Below are 20,767 nucleotides of genomic sequence, written 5' to 3'. Positions count from 1 at the left end.
GTTAAAGCTGGCCTTCCTTCAGGAAACGCGAGGTCTCCATCTCCGGCTCTCGGCCGTATCGCCTTGGTCGGGTACTGCCCCTTCCCCTGGAGTGGCCTGAGTTGCAAGCCGGGGGCTTGCACCCGGTCCACAGGATCTGGGGGACTGCTTTTGTTCCGCGCGTACCGTCGCCTACCTTCTCGAAGGGCGCTCGGCCGCCTGCTTGCAGTGAGTGGTGGGCAGGCTGCGCCTCCCGTGGCTCGGGCAGGCTGGCCGTGCCATGCCGAGAATCCCGCAAATCACCGCGGCCGCCTGCCGCTATGAGAGCCGGCCATCGTCCAGGTCACTGGGGCCCAGGGAGTCCAGTCAGGGCCTGCCAGGCGCAAGGGCAGGCCGCGGGTAGGGGGCCTGTCCCTATCCGGGAACCAGCAGGTCGTAAGGAAAAATGCGACCCAATTATTAGGGAAGAAGATAGGGAAGTCCCAAAGACCCCATCTGGATTGAAAACCAATAATAATAATAATAATAATAATAATAATAGTTTGGGAGAGAAGACACCACATTCTCAAAAATAATTTTTTAAAATCACAAAAACTACCGACACCCATGCTGGGAGCAGCTGGAAGCACCGCTTCAGACTGCAACTCTTGGTGGCGAATTTTAAAGAGCGGCTGAATCTGGTCTTCGCTGTGTAGGACCTAGGGACTGCCACGGTAGTTTTCAGACCCAGAGTGGCTGAAAAAAAAAAATATATATATATATATTTCTCAAGAAGCATGATGCACGCCTCGCTTTAGTCGTTTTATGCCTTTACAGAAATTATGGTTTTTAAAAACCAAAAAGGATATATAAATAGCCTGTTAAGCCAAGGTTCGCATTTGAAGAGAAAACTCAGATTCTAAGAGGTGAAATTAGGGCAGTGCAGAATGCATGGGCGCGGAGGATTGGTGGAATTTTCAATCCTGCTTGAGACGGATGAGCAGGCCATCACATTTTCTAAAACCAAACCCATTCCGAAAGGGGAAAAAAAGTAGCCCAAAGTAAAATCGTGCAAATGAGTTTTGAGCTAGCAGGCAAAAAAAAGAGGAAATCGCAGCCCATAATAGGACCCATCTGAGCAAAAAAGGGAGGTGGGGGGTGAGAGGTCGGACGGCGCCGTAGGGAGTTGTTAATTGCGGGCGGCACAAATGAATTAATGAGTTAACCAAGGGCAATTAGCCGCCGCCAGCTCGGCCGCCCCCTCCTGCCCGGCTGCCGAATGGAAAAGATTAAGGTTAATTTCATTAATTCGCATCCCACCAAATCTGCTTTTCAGGCCTTGTAACCCCCTCCCCCCTTGGCACCTCTCCTCTAACCCCCTTCCCCAACCCAAAGGAAAAAAAGGCCCAAATCTGGTTCTGTTTGTCATCTGCAATTACCGAGGAACTAAATCCAGGATGACGTCGACTCAGATATAAAAGCCAACAAGAGGTTCAGGCTGGTCTGAGAGCTCCGCCTACCAGCGCGTGTTGAGTTCAGCGAACCGCTTGTGGCTAGGGGAGGCGGGAAGGAAGGGAGAGCGACGCAGGGGCGGGGAGGGGGGCGCAGGGCTGCGCCCGCTCTCCCGGCGGCTCTCTTAAAAATGGTTTGGAATCCGGCGGCTAGAAGGAGAGTGGCCGGACCAACCTTTAAGCTCGTCCTCAGCACGTTTCCGCGCCCCCTGGTCCCGCGGCGGGGCTCGGGGATAAGCGCCAGCATGTTCAGCATACGCAAACATCCGGCGCGCGCGCGCTGCAAGGACCGGTGCTGACGGTGGCGCCCAGGCGCTGCGGCTCGTCGTCCTTCCCGGCCTGGCAGCGGGGGACTGCTCTACGGCGCCAGCGGCCGGCGGCCTCCTCGGACTAGTGGCGCCTTCTAGCGCGGCCCGTGGCGGCGGCCGCAGGCCTCCCAGCCGCGGTCAGCGGCTCCCGTCTCGGCTACAACAACTACTTCTACGGGCAGCTGCACGTGCAGGCGGCGCCCGTGGGCCCTGCCTGCTGCGGGGCCGTGCCGCCGCTGGGCGCCCAGCAGTGCTCCTGCGTCCCAACGCCCCCAGGTAGGGTCGCGCTCGCTCCGGCCTTTGCCGCCCACCGCGGTCCTTAGCCCATGGGGCCAGTTGGTTAATTCACCTTCTTCAAACTTTGCTCCTCCTGCAAGTCCCCGCTCCGCTTTTGCCGATCGGGCGCAGGAGTTTGCAAACTTCTTGCTGCAAACTTTTGGCCAGAGTTCGCGAAAACTGGAATTCAGTGCCTGCCTGGGGAGACTGGGGTTTTTCTAATTCTCTAACTGACTTTGGGGGTTGTGCGGATGGACGCTCTAACACGCTCCTTTTCCCTGCACCCCTGATTCCCGTGCACCCCCAGTTCTCAGCACCCCCTTGCAGACGACTTCTAAGTGGAAGAGGGTCGGGGGCTGGCGGGCGTGCATGCGTGCGGTGGCGAGGGTGGGCGGCTGACCGTGCGCCCCACTCTGTCGCAGGCTACGAGGGCCCTGGCTCGGTGCTGGTGTCCCCTGTACCGCACCAGATGCTGCCCTACATGAACGTGGGCACGCTGTCGCGTACCGAGCTGCAGCTTCTCAACCAGCTGCACTGCCGGCGAAAGCGGCGGCACCGCACCATCTTCACTGACGAGCAGCTCGAAGCGCTCGAGAACCTCTTCCAGGAGACCAAGTACCCGGACGTGGGCACGCGCGAGCAGCTGGCCCGGAAAGTGCACCTCCGCGAGGAGAAAGTGGAGGTAGGCGCCGGGGCCTGCCGCGGGCGCCTAGCGGTCCTTCCCCGCGAGGTGGGGCCCCAGCCGGGTTTGCCCAGCCCTGCTTGGCTCTCCCCGCACTTTAAAAACATCCCGATGGCGGCCCGCAGGCTGCTGGAGGGCGCTTTAGGCCCAGGAAGTTGAATGAAAACGCGGAAGCGGGAGCGAGCGGCTCCCCTCCTTTTGTTGGCCTGCGCGGGGTGTCCCGCCGCCACACCGAGCTACCCGGGTGCCCCGGGACTGGGGGAAGCGCGCCTTTGATCTGAAATGTTTTGTCCTCCGTTGCGCAACAGGTCTGGTTTAAGAACCGCCGCGCCAAATGGAGGCGGCAGAAGCGGTCCTCATCGGAGGAGTCGGAGAACGCGGAGAAGTGGAACAAGACGTCCTCGTCGTCGTCGAAGGCATCACCGGAGAAGAGGGAAGAGGAAGGTAAAAGCGATTTGGACTCGGACAGCTGACAGCCGCGGGACACTTGTTCGTATTACTTACCTAACTCGAAGGACTTGCACAGACAGACGATGCTACTTTCTTGCACACGCGCTGCCTTGCGGGAGGGGGTTGTGAAAGAGGAACGAAGAGCTGTAAATAGTGTACAGAGCTGGGAGGGTCGGCGCCTGGGGTCAGGGCGCGCCGGGACCCACAGCCCAGCAGCCGGACGCCGCCCGCGACTAGCCCCCACCGTAGTATTTATAGTTAAATTAAGGGTGACAGTACAATAAAGTGATGGCGATGTAGACGGGCCACATTCCGTATTTCATACACCCCCCCACCCACCACCATCAATCTGGAGCCAAGAAAAGAAATCTATGTAGTCCGTAACCTCCGGAGGAAAAAATTGAGCAGCTCTGATCTACCAAAACAAACAAACAAACAAACAAGAAATGAAGCTCTGGGTAACAGTCACAGCATGGGTGTCTTGGTTTAAAATGAAACCTTATGTCTAGGAAGGGTTGGAGAGTAGCATTGCCGGGCCAGAGTGGGGAGGAGGTACATTGCAGTTGAGAGCGGCAGCCTGGGTCCCTGACTTCCCTCTTCTGCGGGCAGAAGGAGGACTCCTTCCCTCGCTGATGATGGAGAGGTGAGAGCTAGGGGAGTCCTGGAACTCCCACAGAGTCCACCGCTCCAAGCTGCTCAGCCCTGCTCCTGAGAAACCTAAGGCGGCGGGTCCGCGGGGGAATTAAGCAGCGGGCATGCCAGCTCCCCCAGCGCTTTCCTGGATCTTCCACAGATGCTCCAGCTGCCCAGCTCCACATGCGAGTTGCCCCTTCCCCCAGGGCAAGCGTTTCTGCTCTGACATTTCTGAGCTGTGCGCCCTAGAGCTGGCCGGGACCAGGCGCTGCTCCTGCTGCGCTGCGCTTCTCTCTGGGCATCTGGAGTGACCAGGGCCGCACGTGATACACTCAAGGCCAGCCTTGTCTAAGAGCGCACCGCTGGTGGGGTCACTTCCAGGTGGCGGTACCGACACCTCCTGCTTCTTCCCCAGACTGTCTTCCCTCTGCACCAACTGGGCGGAGAAGGGAGCTCCCGGGAACGCGCCCAGTGCGCTGGTGGGCAGTTTATGAAGGATTGGAGAAGCCCCTGTCCTAGGTGCGGATAAGTGCCTGGGCCAGGGATGAAGACAAGAGCCTGCCATCTGTATGGTTCCCCAGGCCGTCGTGGGGATGGAAGTGGAGACTAAGGGCCAGCAGGAATGGCTTTCAACTGTCTTCGGTTTACCATTTTATAGACTTAAAGCTAAGGCTTAGAGAGCCAAGCCAGCTTGGCTTCCGGCAACGGCAGGCTGTAGGGACTTGTTCTTTCTCTTGGGCTACCTCGGGTATTTGGTGCAAGATCCCTCCAGAGAAAGGTTGTGCATCCTGGCTTTGGGACACAGCACGTGAAAAGTAACAGTGTTTTAGAAGAAGCAGTATGTTTTTTCACAGCTTGCAGATTTGCAAGGTAAAAATGACTCCTGTAGCGGGTAGCAGGCAAAATGATACCTATGAAATATGAGTGACCACCCCATTACTCCCTTTTTAATAAGGGGTATCCCTAGACAAAAGACAGAGGCAGTGTTTTGGAGGCCGGGTCTGCCTCAGGAGGCAAGATTGCCTTGGTTCTTATCCAGACTTCATTTTGTGACCTTGGGCAAGTTACTTAACCCCTCTGACCCCTCACCTTCTGTAACTAAAATAGGCATGGTCATAGTGTCTGTTTTCCAGGGTGGCTGTGGACGTTAAAGACCCCCAACTTACATAGAATGGCACCTGGCATAAGGGAATCAATCAACACAATTTTTAAAAAATATTATGATTGATATTGTGTCAGACCCAATACTTCAAGATTTATATACATTATTTTATTTTACCTTTCAAGAACTCTTAAGAGTTGGGGAATGTTTTCACCATTTTACAGATGAGGAAATGAAGGTTCTGAAAGGTTAAATACTTTAACAACCTATAGCTTGTAAGAAATAAAGAGGAGACATCATCTTTGCCCAAGTGAGTCTTGTACCGTGATTGGAAATGTTTTCATTAACTGTTCTTATGAGAAATATTCAAAGAAGCCTTTATGTTAATTTCAAATGAATCTTGCAATGGCTATTAATGTACCTCCTGCTTAGAATTCCAGGGTGGGAAGACCTTGCCTGGCTTGCACCCCCTGCTTCCCAATAGTCGATGTTCTTGGATGGTGTCCTCTGCAATGAGCCTGCAGGGACATCTGGAACATTCTAATGTAAGGCAGAGTGGGCAGTGTCATTCCACCCAGATAATTTATTTTTATTTTTATTGAGACAGAGCCTTGGTCTGTTGCCCAGGCTGGAGTGCAGTGGTGCAATCTCGGCTCACTGCAACCTCCTCCTCCCAGGTTCAAGTATTCTCCTGTCTCAGCCTCCCAAGTGGCTGGGATTACAGGCATGAGCCACCATGCCTGGCTAATTTTTTGTATTTTTAGTAGAGACAGGGTTTTACCGTGTTGGCCAGGCTGGTCTCGAACTCCTGACCTCAAGTGATCCCCCAGCCTCGGCCTCACAAAATGCGGAGATTACAGGCATAAGCCACAGGGCCTGGCCCCCCCCAGAGAAATTTGACCTCTGCAGGACTATTGATAAACTCCTGTGTGTCTCTTTGCACATGACTTGCCCTCAGGCCCCCAATAAAAGACAATTGTTCATTTTTCTAAAAATCTGCATTTATCTAGTCTGGAGAGCAAGTGACAGGGGCAGGGGAATTGAGGAGGGATAGATCCTTGTCCCCTATTAGTGTTTGGTGAAAAGCTGTGGTGAATGGAGGGAAGAGTGGTCCAAGAGCCAGAGAACTCTCTGGTCTTGGCCCGGGGCAGGCACAAGGTGGCAGGAGAAAGCTCCTTCACTATTCACATCTCCACATCAGGATCCCCTGTGAAGTGTTTGAGGATTGGCCCTGTTCATAGGAAATAAACATATCTGGAGTGAAGAGAGAACTGCCAGGGTGGTCTGATGATAGTCCCCGCACCTACCTTCCCAGATGGCTATGGGTTCAAACCTCTGTCAGCTTGGCTGTTGGTGTTAGGAAGGGCTGGATGGGGTCACGGAGCAAAGGGTACTTAGGCTTTGAGAGCCCCCATTGGCTGAGCTGTGGGCCTTAGTAGTTTTCTTCAGTGGGAATTTGGGTCATGGTGCTGATAGGTAGTGTGTATACGTGTTAAAGTGGACAAGGTGTGAGCCAGGTGACTTTGCTTTAGTTATTTCCAATCTGAACCCCCGCAGCCAGACCACCAAAGGTGTTTTGTCCATTTCATAGTTGAGTAAACTGAGGCACAAAGCTAACACAAAGGGGTTCCCAACTGTGGTCAGCAAGGGACCTAGCTTTTGTGATTACCATAAATCAGGCTGCCTCATAGAATCCGGGCTGTTCTTTTGGGTGGCAATATAAATCCATAAACCCTATATAAAAGTTCACCTACAGCAAATGGCCACAGGAGTGAACGTAGTTGCCCCTGGGGGATGTAAACTTGAATCTCACAAAGCGCCAGACAGTGTCTAGCAAAGAACAGTTAGGACAATTGTAACCGCTAACATGAGTCTAGCACTTTTCACTGCAAAGTGCTTCCACACGCATCTCAGGCCATCAGGAGGCAGAATGCAGCCTAGTTTGCACATGGGAGATGGAGGCTCAGAGAGACTCAAAACTTTGCTGGGAACAAATCATAAGTCCTGGATCCCCGACCTCAGCGGACTTCCCACACACCTCTTAAGATGGTGGAGAGGTATGAAGTAATAGCTTCCAGGTGTCTCAGGTCATCTGGGCCAAGGAGGACCCTGGCTGGAAGGCGCAGATGAGTAAGAGGAAAAGTGTAGGGTGTGGGGGAAGAAATGGGGAATCTGAGGTTCTGAGAGTCCTCCATGGAGGGTGTGTTCTAGCTGCTGTTAGCAGTCTGCTGGGCACTGGTTGGGGAAAGGGCTTGGAAACAATTGCTTTACAAAGAACATCCACAGAAAGTATATTTGAATTACAGTTCTTTAATCGAGTCGTTTTACTGACCTTGGAACTTTGACCTAAGGGTTTTAACCCTCGTGTAAGGACATCTTTTCTTTTCTTTTTTTTTTTTTTTTTTTTGAGACAGAGTCTCACTCTGTCGCCCAGGCTGGAATGCAGTGGTGCGATCTCAGCTCACTGCAACCTCCACCTCCTGGACTGAAATGATTCTTGTGTCTCAGCCACCTGAGTAGCTAGGACTATAGGCATACACCACCGTGCCCAGCTACTTTTTTTGTATTTTTAGTAGAGATGGGACTTCACCATGCTGGCCAGGCTGGTCTTGAACTCCTGACCTCAGGTGATCCATCCACTTTGGCCTCCCAAAGTGCTGGGATTACAGGCGTGAGCCATTGTGCCCGGTGTAAAGGACATCATTTTAATATGTATATATGAGACTGAAATGGGCGGATTCTTCTTTCGTTTCTTTGTGTCTGTGTGTGTTGGTGATGGGAGGGCAATAGGAGCCAGGAGGTAGGGGCGACAGGGAGCCCTTTTTCTGAGTTGTATGAGGTTTTGAGTGACTCAAGTAAAATACTTTAGACACCAAGACCCTCGCACCCAAAGATACCTTGCTATGCTGGCCTTCTGACCCCAAGATCTGTACTTCACCTCCCCCAAGTTTCCTACACACCTCCTTAAGTAAAAAAACAGGAGTGCAGATGCAAACTTCCGACCTTGGGGAGGCTAGGGCAACATGTTGTGGCGAGTGGACAGCTGGTGGCTGGCCTTTAGAACCATGCTGGGCCAAGCGTCCGTGTGAATGGGGTCACATACTCACCGAGTGAACTGGGACAGGTTCCTTCAGCTCTGAGTCTGTCAGGTTCCTTCCTCACCTGCAAAATGGGCTTGGGTAGAGGATTAGGGTTTATGGAAGTAAAGAACCCAGCAGAGTGTCTGACACATTTATCATTGTAGGTTTCGAAAAACACTTTCAGATCGGTTGGATAACATCCTGCATAAGTAGACTGGAATTAGGAATTAAGGAATGCACCTTGTTTTTAATTGTTGTTGGTTTAGGAGCTTATGCGTGACCACAGGACGCAAACTCTAACGAAATAAGTGTGATTGCCATGGATTTAAAACAAGGGAACATCTGATAAGGCGTAATAGCTTGCATTCTCTCGGAGAGGTTTAGGACAAGGAGATTTAGATGAAGAAGGAGAAAATTTGGAGTGGATTGGGATTCGATTTCCAAGGTTTGTGAAATGACCTTGACATTTTTCAAACACAAAACGAAAACAAAAGCCAGCAGCTGGTGCAGAGTCCCTTGAAAGCTCTGGATCCAGCTGGGTCAGTTAGCTATTGGAACTTCTCGCTTGTTGAGGGGACACAGAACATCCCTAGGGCTTGTCCCTAGAGCTGTGTGACAACACAGAAAACTTCTCTTCGTCCCGGCTTGGTTTTAAATCTGGGAAAAATAAAAAGCATTGTCTTTGCAGTCCAAATGACCCACCGAACAAACAGGATGAATTATGGCATGTTGCGGTATTTTCAAGTGGGTCTATAATTTTTGGATTCCAGCAGCCTTCATTTGTTCTCAAGTGTCCAGCCCTGGGAAGCTTCAGTGAGGACAGATCTTAAGAATTCCTCTCCCAACCCCTCCCATCTCCTTAAGAGTTTGTTCCATTTATACCTTCTGTTTTCCCAGTTTTGAGGTCCTCCAAAGTCTCTCGATGAAATCAAGCAGCCATGAACTGCACTTCGCCTGTTGCCTGCAATGCCCTCTTTTAACCTAAGCTGATTTATAGAAACTGTAATTAGTGAGATAATTTTAGCTGTGATGGACAGAGTTGAAAAGTATCCTTATTGCTTCCTCACTGATTTACTAGTTGTTTAATGCTGAGCCCAGGAAAGGCTTCGACCCTGTTGCATGATCAACTAGGCTGACCTCAGACAAGGCTGCTGCAGCTTCAGGAGACAGATTCTCCTTGTGGAACCCAGGAAAGCCGATCTCCTTCTCAACATGAACATTCTTTCCGCTGGCTGTTTTCTTGCTCCTAACTCTCAGAACTAACACACAGTAACTTGTTTACATTTTTTTTTTCTTCTCTGAGGGGATAGGTCAGAAATCTCTGACTAATACGAAATGTTCAGAGAAAAGACCTGTGTTGTCCAGCAGCCTGCAATGAGTAACATGGTTGTGGCCACAGGTGTAGCATCCCAAACAGGCTGCACACAGCACAGTGGCAGTGATCTCACGCAGCCACGGGGTCTCCTGGGAAACTGACATGGGTAGGGCGTTCTTCTCTAGAGCAGGAGCTTGCAGGCCTGTTGGGGTCGGTGGGGAGGAACACGGTTTCAGAAGCCCACACCTCCAGATGGAGGGCTCAGTGCAGACAGCCTTGGGGCCAGTGTGCGTCTGAATTGCACAGGGCAGTGTTTGACCAGCCTCACCGTGATGGTGCCCGCTTTAATCATGTCCCAAACAAATTATTGCCATCATCCAGCAAGGCCAAGAGACACTTCTTTTCAGATGGGATATGGCCAACCCTCCTTTGAAAATCCTCAAAGTGCAAACTATGGCACCAGAAAAAGAAAACTACCCTTCTCCAAGATACGGGGAGGCCCTACGCGCTTGGCACGTCCCCCTCTGCGAGGAAGACTCGGCATTCTGGAGTTGGATTCCCAGCTGTTGTTTTATCTGAAGATGTTCAGACCACTACGGAGGCCAGATGCCTGGGACATTAGAGGGTATACATGTTCATCATTGTTTTGTACTTGAGAAATAAATATTTAAATCTGAAACCAAGTGGATCACTTTCTACTGAAGTGGGTGTTGAGTACCCTGACCCGGTCCTAAGCATAACCCCAGCTCACGATTCCCATCACACTCAGAACCTTCAAAGAGGTTGCCCCCACTCCCCTGGTGCAGGGCCCCAGGAGCGTGATGGTGCTTCATCTATTTTGGGGTTGTTTTTGTTTCGAGTCAGCTTTTGTCACAAGAGGACTCCCGATGTGAATGGGCTGAAGTGGAGAACTGGGCCCTCTGCCTTTGGCTTGATGAGACCGCCTGTATTTGTTTTGGTTCTTGCATTTGTGGTAACTGGACTTAGATATACATGTGAGAGGATGAAAACTTAACCCTTTTCTTTACTGCAATTAAAGCTCTGAAAATATTGTAGACCTTCATGGTTTATTTTTGTCTTTATAGAAGATGTCCATGTGTCGTTTCCTTTTAAAAAGATGGAAAATAGGTCAGGCATGGTGACTCGCACCTGTAATCTGAGCACTGTGGGAGGCTGAGGTGGGAGGATCGCTTGAGCCCAGGAGTTCGAGACCAGTATAGGCAATGTGGAGATACCCCCATGGTCTCTACAAAAAATGCAAAATTTAGCCAGGTCTGGTGGCATGCACCTGTAGTCTCAGCTACTCAGGAGGCTAAGGTAGGAGGATTGCTTGAGTCTGGGAGGTGGAGGCTGCAGTGAGCTATGATTGCACCACTGCACTCCAGCCTGGGTGACAGAAAAAGACACTGTCTCAAAATAGATGGAAAATGTTTTGTGCAACACTGGAGTGTGTTGTAAAGAATGTGTTTTACATTTGTTCAGGGATTGACAGTTCAGAATCATTTTCTTGGGTACATCCTTCTCTGATCCCCTCTACACTCTTATGAGGTAGAGGGATGGGACCACTGTCACCTTGTTATATAGTAATGGTTATGTATTGCAGTAAAAGCTGCAGTGACTTTTACTGTGTCCAGCACTGTTTTTTTATCATCTGCATTTTATTTAATCTTGTCCCAGCATCTATGAGGTTGGCATTATTGTTGCCATTTTGCGAAAGATAGGATTGGTTCTTGGACTCCAAGTCCAGTGCTCTTTCTACACTGCTTGACTGTATCCCTTAATAAGGACGAACCAGGAGGTCCGAATTCAAATTCATGCCTGGTGGTCACCAGCGAGCAATGTCCCCTTCTTTCCAAAATGAGAAAATTATAGCTGGCTTGTGGTTAAAATGGAGTGGTTAAAGTCTAACATTATAATTCCTCGTAATACGTGAAAATTACCTGGGGTGGTGGGTGTGGTGGGTCCCACCTGTAATCCCAGCACTTTGGGAGGCCAAGGTGGGAGGATCCAGCCTGGACAACAGAGTAAGACCCCCATCTGCACAGAAATAAAAATAAAAAATTAGCTGGGCATGGTGGCACACACCTGTATTTCCAGCTACTTGGAAGGCTGAGGCAGGAGGATCACTTGAGCCTGGCAGGTCGAGGCTGCAGTGAGCTGTGTTAGCAGCAGTATACTCTGGCTTGGGTTAGAGAGTGAGACCCTCTCTCAAAAAAAAAAAAAAAAAAAAAAAAAATTATCTGGGGTTTTGCAAATACCAATGATTAATCATGGTAAATATATCAACACATTAAAAATAGTCATAAGCATATAATGAAACAAACTGTTTTTTGAAGATCTTCAACAACAATAGTAGTAATAATAATGATCTCCATTTAGCAGACAAACATTAAAAAGGTGCCTAGTCTGTGTCAGATACTGTTCTTCATGCTAGAGATGCAATCTGTGCCTTCATGGAGTTTTATGTTCTCTTCGGGGAGACAGTCACTAAATAAGTAGGCAGGAAGTAATTTCTTTTTTTCTTTTTTTTTTTTTTTTTGAGATGGAGCCTTGCTCTGTTGCCCAGGCTTGTGTGCAGTGACGTGATCTCAGCTCACTGCAACCTCCACCTCCAGAGTTCAAGCGATTCTCCTGCCTTAGCCTCCCCGAGTAGCCTGGATTACAGGCACCTGCTACCATGCCCGGCTAATTTTTTGTAATTTTAGTAGAGACAGGGTTTCACCATGTTGGCCAGACTGGTCTTGAACTCCTGACCTCAAGTGATCCACCTGTCTCAGCCTCCCAAAGTGTTGGGATTACAGGCGTGAGCCACTGCACCTGGCCGACAGGCTGTAATTTCAGACGGTGGTAAGTACTAGATGAAACCTAAGTCTGGGGAGGGGATAGAGGGGCTGGGGTAGGATAGCGATACTTCACAGTGTGGTCTAAGGCCTGTGTGGTGAGGAGATTCGATGTCATCTCAACTAATCCTCCATGACAAAGATTGGCAAGCCGCAGCCCATGGGCCAATCCAGTCCATTGCCTATTTTGTCAATAAAGTTTTATTGGAGCACAGCCATACCCATTTATTCAGGTATTGTCTGTGGTTGTTTTCCTTCTATAATGGCAGAGTTGAATAGTTGCAATGGAGACTGTATGGCCCACAAAACAAATTATTTACTATCTGTTCTTTCACAGAAAATGTTTGCCAACACCTGGTCTGAAGTTTATTAGAGTCTAAACCAGAAATGGAGACGACTGCTAATAAGTGACGAAGCCAGGATTTACACCTGTCTGTCAAGTGTTTCATTTCCTTTCCCTGTGGTCTTAGCACAGTGCTAGGCCCCCTGTTGATGACTCAGAGGGTCTGAAGGTGGGGAGTGCAGGGTGGGCTAGAAGGTTGGATATGGAAGAGCATGATATGGCGCCTGATCTTAAGAAGTGCTATTTTGGTGACATAGTCTACATGTGCAGGAAATGATTTCAGAATCATATAAAACAAGATGACAAGAATGCTAAATTATGTGGTATTAAGTAGGATACCAAGAGGGAAGACAACTTCAAACCCAGAAGACTTCCTGGAGGAAGTGAGAATCGCAGGGAGGTTAGGCTTTGGCCATGCAGAGCAAAGACATGGAAACAGGAATGGTGGCAGCAAGAACGTTGCCCTGTGCAGACCAGACAGGAGCTGCTGGTCGTCACACCCAACACTCCCTTCCTCCATTCATCCAACACTTGCCAATCCCCCGCTGGTTGCTGAGTCAGTCACAAACATGAATAAAGTGTCCGTCCTCAGGTGTGTGAATTAGGCTGATCCAAAAGCTAAATGACTGTGTAGAGGCGGAGGGGTGAGGAACCCCCTGAGATCTGTGGTTGGGCAGAGGAGGGGTTCTAAGCAGGCTTCTGGCAGTGGATCACTGCAGCCGGGCAGTTTGGGCAGGGGTACGAGGGCCAAGTCTTTTGGAAAGAGGGAACGTCTTGAGCAGAGACTTGGCGGTGGCAAAGCTGGCTGTGAGGAAGAAGCCCTGGGGAGGGACTTGGCTGGGCAGAGACTGGAAGGAATTGAGGGCAGGAACTTGGGAATCCACAGTCTGGCACTGTGTAGGTGCTCAGTTCTCTGTTTTAAAGCCAACTCTTTGTTTCGAAGTATTCAAACCTACAGAATAGGTATGCCTCCCCTTCCAGACTTCTGAAGATGATCAGGGAGATGACCATGGCTTCATGGCCACTGTCTTCTGCAGGGTCTTCTGGCCAAGAGAGGCCTGCAGGTTGTAATCTGTCAACATCTGCTTGGCATCCTCCCCAAGGGATGGATCAGAGGCCAGAAAAATATATCGCTCAGAGCCTTCGGAAGAGGTGGGCAGTTTTGGGGTTTTGTTTTGTTTCCTTGCTTGTGTTTAGAAGACATTTTAAGATGCAGTGATTTGGAGCCTGGCAGTGATCCATCAAGGTAATTTTTCCAGCTGCCTGTGATTCTTGGGTAGTTAACATGCCCAGGACACCCCATGCTCCATGTGCCTCTCCAGCCTTAGAACCAATCCTTCCCCATGGGAACCGGCCTGGGTGTGTATGCAGCATCTCACGCCTTATAGAACCCCCTTCACAGCTACTAACTCCCCTGTCTCTACAATGACCATGAGATGTCAGCATGACAGGAACTGTTCTCCCCATTTTACTGAGGAGGGAACTGGATCAGAGAGGTCAATCTGCTTTCCTAAGATCACACAGCCACAAGGGGAAGAGCGGAAGAACAGTTTTCCAGGCCTTGGAACTTTCTATTTGTATCCAGCCCTGTCTACGCTCAAGGGTGTAGCTGCTTTTCCTGGATATGGCCATATATTGGTTGCAGCATTAGATGTTGGCTCAAACTCAAGCTGGTGACTAAATCCTTCGAGTGCCACTTCCTCCAGGCAGTTTTCATGGTCTGCGGCAGCCTTTCTCAGGTCCCAGAGATTTTGGTCTGGTTTCGTGAACATGCTTAGAGTTCACTCATGCCCACACTGCCATGATGTACCCTTCTCCAAATAAGCTAAGCTTCATTTCTGCCAGTGGCTATGAGGTTCTAAAACCTCAAGAGTGCAGATCTGCCCCAAACATCTCTTGCTGATTTGCTCCCCACATATTTTACAGATTTCCATGGCATTCCCATAGAACTTCACTCTTTTCATGTCAAGAGGGATTATCTCCATTCAAAACCTCTGGTAGTCCAGGCGCAGTGGCTCATGCCTGTAATCCCAGGAATTTGGGAGGCTGAGGCAGGTGGATCACTTGAGAGCAGGAGAGACCAGCCTGGGAAATATGGTGAAACCTGGTCTCTACTTAAAATACAAACATTGGCTGGAAGCTGTGGCACTCGCCTGTAATCTCAGCTACTCGGGAGGCGGAGGCATGAGAACTGCTTGAACTTGGGAGGTAGAGATTGCAGTAAGCTGAGATCGCACCACTGCACTTCAGCTTGGGTGACAGAGCAAGACTCCATCAAAAGAAAAAAAAAAAAAAACTCTGGTGAAAGACAAGCCTGGAGTTATATTAACTCGCAGCATGGATCTATTTTTAAGCTGCTTCCTCCTAGGGAATGGGGCACAGGTCAGTGTGGATACTGAAGACAGTGAGTGTACATCAAGCTTTTTGCAGCCTGTGAGTGATTTTCACACACAGTCTCTCATTGGGGTAGCCTCCCTTTGGGGCAAGCGTTCTTCCTGTCACACGCAGGATGGGAGTGGCCTTGTAAAGCTAAATGCTGTGAGTGAGCACAGGGTGTGGGGTGGGCAGGTGGTGAGCAGTCCTCAGGCCGACTGTAGTGGTCTTGCAGCCCTGAGTCTTGCTGACTAGACCTCTGGCTGGAAAGGGGGCGGGGCCAGGAGCAGTGGCCTGACTCTGCTTGCCCTAGCCTGGCTTAGCGAGGCTTAGCTGTCAAGCCCAAGGGAGTTGCTTTTCTGGTTGGTGGGAACCAAACCCTTCTCTGAGCTCAGCAGCCAGGCAGGAGAATGGAGCTGCTTCTCTGAGCATGAAGTGGAAAGAACAGGAAAGATTTCCCTCCACCAGACCCTCTGCTCTTTCTGAGGGATTTAACAGCAACTCTCAGGTCCCAAATGGGGCTGGGCATGGGGTCAGGGAGGTGTGTGTGGAGTGCATCTGTAGCTGCGGCATCAGCCCCGCTCCCCTTCCATTTCTGATTATTGCAAAGTTAGGGTTTGAATTGGGACTAAGCATAGGGCTGAAGAGGAACAGGGCAGAAGAGAGAATTGTATTAGCTGTCAGAAGTTAGGCCTCCAACCACCTTCCGGCTCAGGGAAACTTGGCCACCACACTCAATATCTCTGGGCCTCAGTTTCCCCATTTGTTGAAAAGAGTCATCAGCCACAGGTAGTGGCTCATGCCTGCAATCTGAATGCTCTGGGAGGCTGAGGCAAGAGTATCGCTTGAGACCAGGAGTTTGAGACCAGCCTGGGCAACATTGTGAGACCCCTGTCTACAAAAGAATTTTAAAAAATAAAAATAAAAGCTGGGCGTGGTGGCTCATGACTGTAATCCCAGTACTTTGGGAGGCTGAGGCAGGTGGATCACCTGAGGTCAGGAGTTCAAGATCAGCCTGGCCAACATGGTGAAACCCCGTCTCTACCAAAATACAAAATTAGCTGGGCGTGGTGGCGAGCACCTGTAATCCCAGCTACTTGGGAGGCTGAGGCAGGAGAATCACTTGAACTTGGGAGGCAGAGGTTGCAGTGAGCCGAGATTGCACTATTGCACTCCAGCCTAGGCAACAAGAGCAAAACTGTCAAAAAAAAAAAAAAAAAAGTCTTGAGTCCTGCCTTGTCTGCCTTGTCCACCTGTCAGGGTCGCTGGGTGGCTCACGTGATGCAGGGGATGTCAGCATGCTGGGCCACTGGTCCCAGGCTTGAGTGTTGGTGTCGCAGTGGCATGAGGACTTTGGACTGTATTTGACAGTGACTCTTTCAGCTCTGACATTCTTTATTGACTCCCCCACATCTAGGTTTCTTCGTGGGATAGGTGTGTCTGTTTCTACCCAGCCTAGGAGGTAGAAAGGAGGCCTGAGACGACCTCCCTGCCATGCCCTAGGCACCTGCCCTGCAGTGCAGGCCACTGAGCCGGTCACTTCTCAGAAGGCCTTAGTGGGTCCTTTAGCAGGTGCCCTTTGGGGAAACATAGGGTGTCCAGAAGCATTGGGCCCCCACTTCTCTTCTCCTGTAGTGGGTTGGATTGCGTCCCTCAAAAATATATGTTCAAGGCTTAACACCCAGGTCCTGTGACTGTAACCTTATTCTGAAAAAGGGTCTTGGCCAGGAGTGGTGGCTCACACCTATAATCCCAGCACTTTGGGAAGCCGAGGCGGGTGGATCACTTGAGGTCAGGCATTCGAAACCAGCCTGGCTAACATGGTAAAACCCCGTCTCTACTAAAAATTCAGAAAAAATTAGCCGGGCATGGCGGCGTGCACCTGTAGTCCCAGCTACTCTGGAGGCTGAGGCAGGAGAATCACTTGAACCTGGGAGGCGGAGGTTGCAGTGAGCTGAGATCATGCTACCGCACTCCAGCCTGGGTGACAGAGTGAGAATCCATCTCAAAAAAAAAAAAAAAGAGGAAAAAGGGGCTTTGTATCTTTGTAGACGTAACTAAGTTCAGGATCTCCAGATGACATCATCCTGGATTTGAGTGGGCCCTCAATCCAATGACTGGTGTCCTCATAAGAGAAAGATAGAGGGAGATTTGAAGCAGAGAAGGTAAGAAGACACACAGGGGAGGAGGCCACGTGAGATGGAGGCAGACGGTGGCACGATGCGGCCACCAGCCGAGGACTGTCAGAAGCCACAGGTACCTAGAAAAGGCAGGCGCCGCATCCTCCCCTCCCCTCTGGAGGTGGCTCAGCCCTGGCCACACCTTGCTTTTGGGTTTTGGAAATGTGGGATGATAAGTCTGTGTTGATGGTCATTTGTTACAGCAGCCCTAGGTGACTAATATACCTGTTTGCCCTGAGATCATATGCTCAGAGTATGGCTGTGATGGTTATTGCTGAGTGTCAACTTGATTGGATTGATGGATACAAAGTATTGATGCTGGATGTGTCTGTGAGGGTGTTACCAAAGGAGATTAACGTCTGAGTCAGTGGGCTGGGAAAGGCAGATCCATCCTTAATCTGGGTGGACACCACCTAATTAGCTGCCAGTGTGGCTAGAATATAAGCAGGCAGAAAAACGTGAAAAGAGAGGCTGGCCTAGCCTCCCACCTACATCTTTCTCCCGTGCTGGACGCCTCTTGCCCTTGAACATCCGACTCCAAGTTCTTCAGTTTTGGGACTCGGACTGGCTCTCCTTGCTCTTCAGCTTGCCGACAGCCTATTGTGGGACCTTGTGATCCTGTGTGTTAATACTTAATAAATTCCCGCTTAATATATTCCATCAGTTCCGTCCCTCTAGAGAACCCTGACTAATACAATGTCTCATTCTACACTTGTTCATAATGACACCTAATTAAGGTGATTGAGGCTTGTTCTCTCCTGTTCCCCTGCTCAAGCACTTCAGTATTCCATTGAATATTAGGATGTGTAAGGAGGAGCAGGGAAACACTGATCACTGATCATTCTTTTGAAGCTTTTATTTTCCTTCTGGAAACGTGACGGTAACATTTAGAAGAAAAACACCTAAAATGCTTTGCAGCTCAAAGAGTTGAGTGTGTGATGCTCAAGAGGGGAGAAGAAGAAAGGCCAGTGCCCAGGCAGACTGAGCAAGGCCTGTTCCTGAACATGCCTCACGATTTCCTGCCTCTGAGCATCCTTCCATGCTGTTCCCTCTGTCAAGGATGCCTCTTTTCCCTGTGGTTCTGATGTTTGAAATCCTACCTGTCTTCTAGGGGCTCCTCAAGAGGCATCATGACATAGACATCAGCTCCAGATTCAGAGACTCGGACACTCGGTGTTCTGGTCCCATGTGTGAGCTTGAGTAAGACTCCTTCCCACTCTGGGCCTTGGTTTCCCTATCTGTAACTACAGTTCAATTGAATGGTGTTTTATTTGTTTGTTTGTTTGTTTGTTTTGAGACGCAGTCTTGCTCTGTCACCAGGCTGGAGTGCAGTGGTGCGATTTCGGCTCACTGCAACCTCCACCTCCCAAGGTTCAAACAATTCTCCAGCCTCAGCCTCCTGGGTAGCTGGGATTACAGGTGCCTGCTACCATGCCGGCTAATTTTTGTATTTTTAGTATTTTTACCATGTTAGCCAGGCTAGTCTTAAACTCCTTACCTCAAGTGATCTGCCCTCCTCGGCCTCCTAAAGTGCTGGAATTGCAGGCTTGAACCACGCGCCTGGCCTCAGCAGGTATTTATGAAGCACATACTATACGTTAGGTAGGGCCTTGGATGTTGGGGATTAAAGTTAAATATACAGACCAGTTACATAACTGTAACGTCTAATCTCAGGTCGTAAGAGAGATTTGTGGAGTGAATGCGTCCGTGAGTCAGTGAGTGAGTAAATGCCTTTCATTGTCTATTTGTCATTTTCCTCTCGTCGGGTCTTCCTGTGGGGTGGTGTGCTGGAGCTTTCTGTGTCCACGTCAGTCTCTCCCTCTACTTGAGCACCCTAGAGGCAGCACCAACTGCAGAATAAGAAGACAGGCCAGGAGGGGCTATGAATGGTGCAGAATTTGGATTTTTGCAGAATGATTCAGATCACAGGATGTGAGCAGGTGTCTGTACTTTCTTAGGTCACCAGGGGACCTATGGGCATTATGATTCTTCTGCTGAGACCCTTGAACATCCATTGAGATAAAATCCTATCATTAGGAACCCCAAAGAGTTACTCGGTTTTTCTGGCTGTGCTGGGCTCTGGGTACATCAGCTCCCACTTGTAGTTCTTACGTCACGGGTTTTGTTGTGGCACCTGGCGACCTGATGCATCATCCTATTGCTGTTGGAGTCAAACTAACTCAGTTCTCATCTGGCACCACCAGGTGTAAGCTTCATGACCTCAGACCACTCACCTAACTTTTCTGAGCTTCATTTCCTTTGTCTGGAAAGAGATCATGAGGCAGTGCACTTCCTCCAGTGTCTACAAGGAACGGGTCCTCAAGAAACAGAAGCTGTTGTTCTTAAGAACGTTGTGTGATGATGTTCTTTGCTGTTTATGATTTCATTTGTTCAGTCTAAGAGTGGGCACTGAACTACTAGGAGTTGGAGAGTTGGATCAGTTTCCTCAGGCTTCTCTGACAAATGACCACAAACTGGGTGGCTTCAAACAACAGAAATTTATTCTTATACAGTTCCGGAGGCCTGAAGTCCAAAATCAAAGGTCTCAGCAGTGCTGTGCCTTCTCTGAAGGCGCTCAGGAAGATCCCATTCCTTGCTTCTTCCACCATCTGGTGGATCCAGGCGTTCCTAAGCTTGTGACTTCATCCCTCCAATCTTGGCTTCTGTTTCACGTAGCCTCCTTCCCTGTGTCTCTCTCTGTCTTGAATGTACCTTTTCTTTTTTTTTTTTTTGAGACAGAGTCTTGCTCTGTCATCCAGTCCGGAGTGCAATGGCGCGACCTCAGCTCACTGCAACCTCCACCTCCTGGGTTCAAGCAATTCTCCTGCCTCAGCCTTCTGAGTACCTGGGATTACAGGCACCTGCCACCATGCCTGGTTAATTTTTTGTACTTTTAGTAGAGACGGGGTTTCACCATGTTCGCCAGGCTGGTCTCAAACTCCTGACCTCAAGTGATCTGCCCGCCTCTGCCTCCCAAAGTACTGGGATTACAGGCATAAGCCACTGTGCCCAGTCAAACATACCTTTTCTACTCAAAGAACATTTGCCATTGGATTTAGGGTCTACCCAGGTAATCCAGAATGATCTCATTTTGAGGTCTTTAGTTACATCAGCAAAGACCCTTTCCCCAAATAAGGCCCCATTCATGGACTCCTGCAATTGAGACATGGACACAGCTTTTTGAGAGTCACCATTCAACCCACTCCAGGAGGTACAGAAAATGAGGGATTGCTGTGAATCCATTTCTTGGCAGAGTATGAATTGTTTCTCTTACCTGCTCATCATTCTAAGAGTATCTGGAGCAGGCAAGTCCTCTTGGCAGTTGCACTGAGGCTTGACCTACCTGTACCTGTGACGCACCTGCACGCCATCCCTAGCATGCACAGGGCAGGTTGCAAGTGCCAGGGAGATGAAAACCCTGGAAGCAGCAAGGGACAGATGGGACCAAAGGCTGCCTGTATCAGTCAACTCAGGCTGCCATAACAAAATGTCACACACAGGGTGGCTGAAACAGAAACACTTATTTTCTCACAGTTCTGGAGGCTGAAAGTCCAAGTTCGTGGTGCCATCAAAATTGGTTTCTGGTGTGGCCTCTCTCCTTGGCTTGCAGATGGTTACCGCCATCTTCCACCGTGTCTCACACAGCTTCCTCTCTCTTGGAGTTTCTTCTCCTTCTCCTTCTTCTTCCTTTTTTTTTTTTTTTTTTTTGAGATGGA

The 20,767-nt window shown here is 49.8% G+C and overlaps 1 protein-coding gene across 1 annotated transcript; it reads left to right on the top strand.

The window, feature by feature from the left end:
• Positions 1 to 259: 259 nt before the first annotated feature.
• On the top strand, positions 260 to 3,308 carry GSC (goosecoid homeobox). The gene is given in 5 exon segments (XM_017857867.1): positions 260 to 378; positions 1,816 to 1,843; positions 1,846 to 2,053; positions 2,476 to 2,735; positions 3,044 to 3,308. Coding segments are annotated over 5 exon segments (780 nt in total). The 3' UTR covers positions 3,209 to 3,308.
• The last annotated feature ends 17,459 nt before the right edge of the window (positions 3,309 to 20,767 follow it).

This window comes from Rhinopithecus bieti, unplaced genomic scaffold (assembly GCF_001698545.2).
Source record: "Rhinopithecus bieti isolate Rb0 unplaced genomic scaffold, ASM169854v2 scaffold_41913, whole genome shotgun sequence".
NCBI lineage: Eukaryota > Metazoa > Chordata > Mammalia > Primates > Cercopithecidae > Rhinopithecus > Rhinopithecus bieti.
Note: the sequence above shows the minus strand (reverse complement) of the source record. Positions and strands in the feature narration are given on the sequence as shown.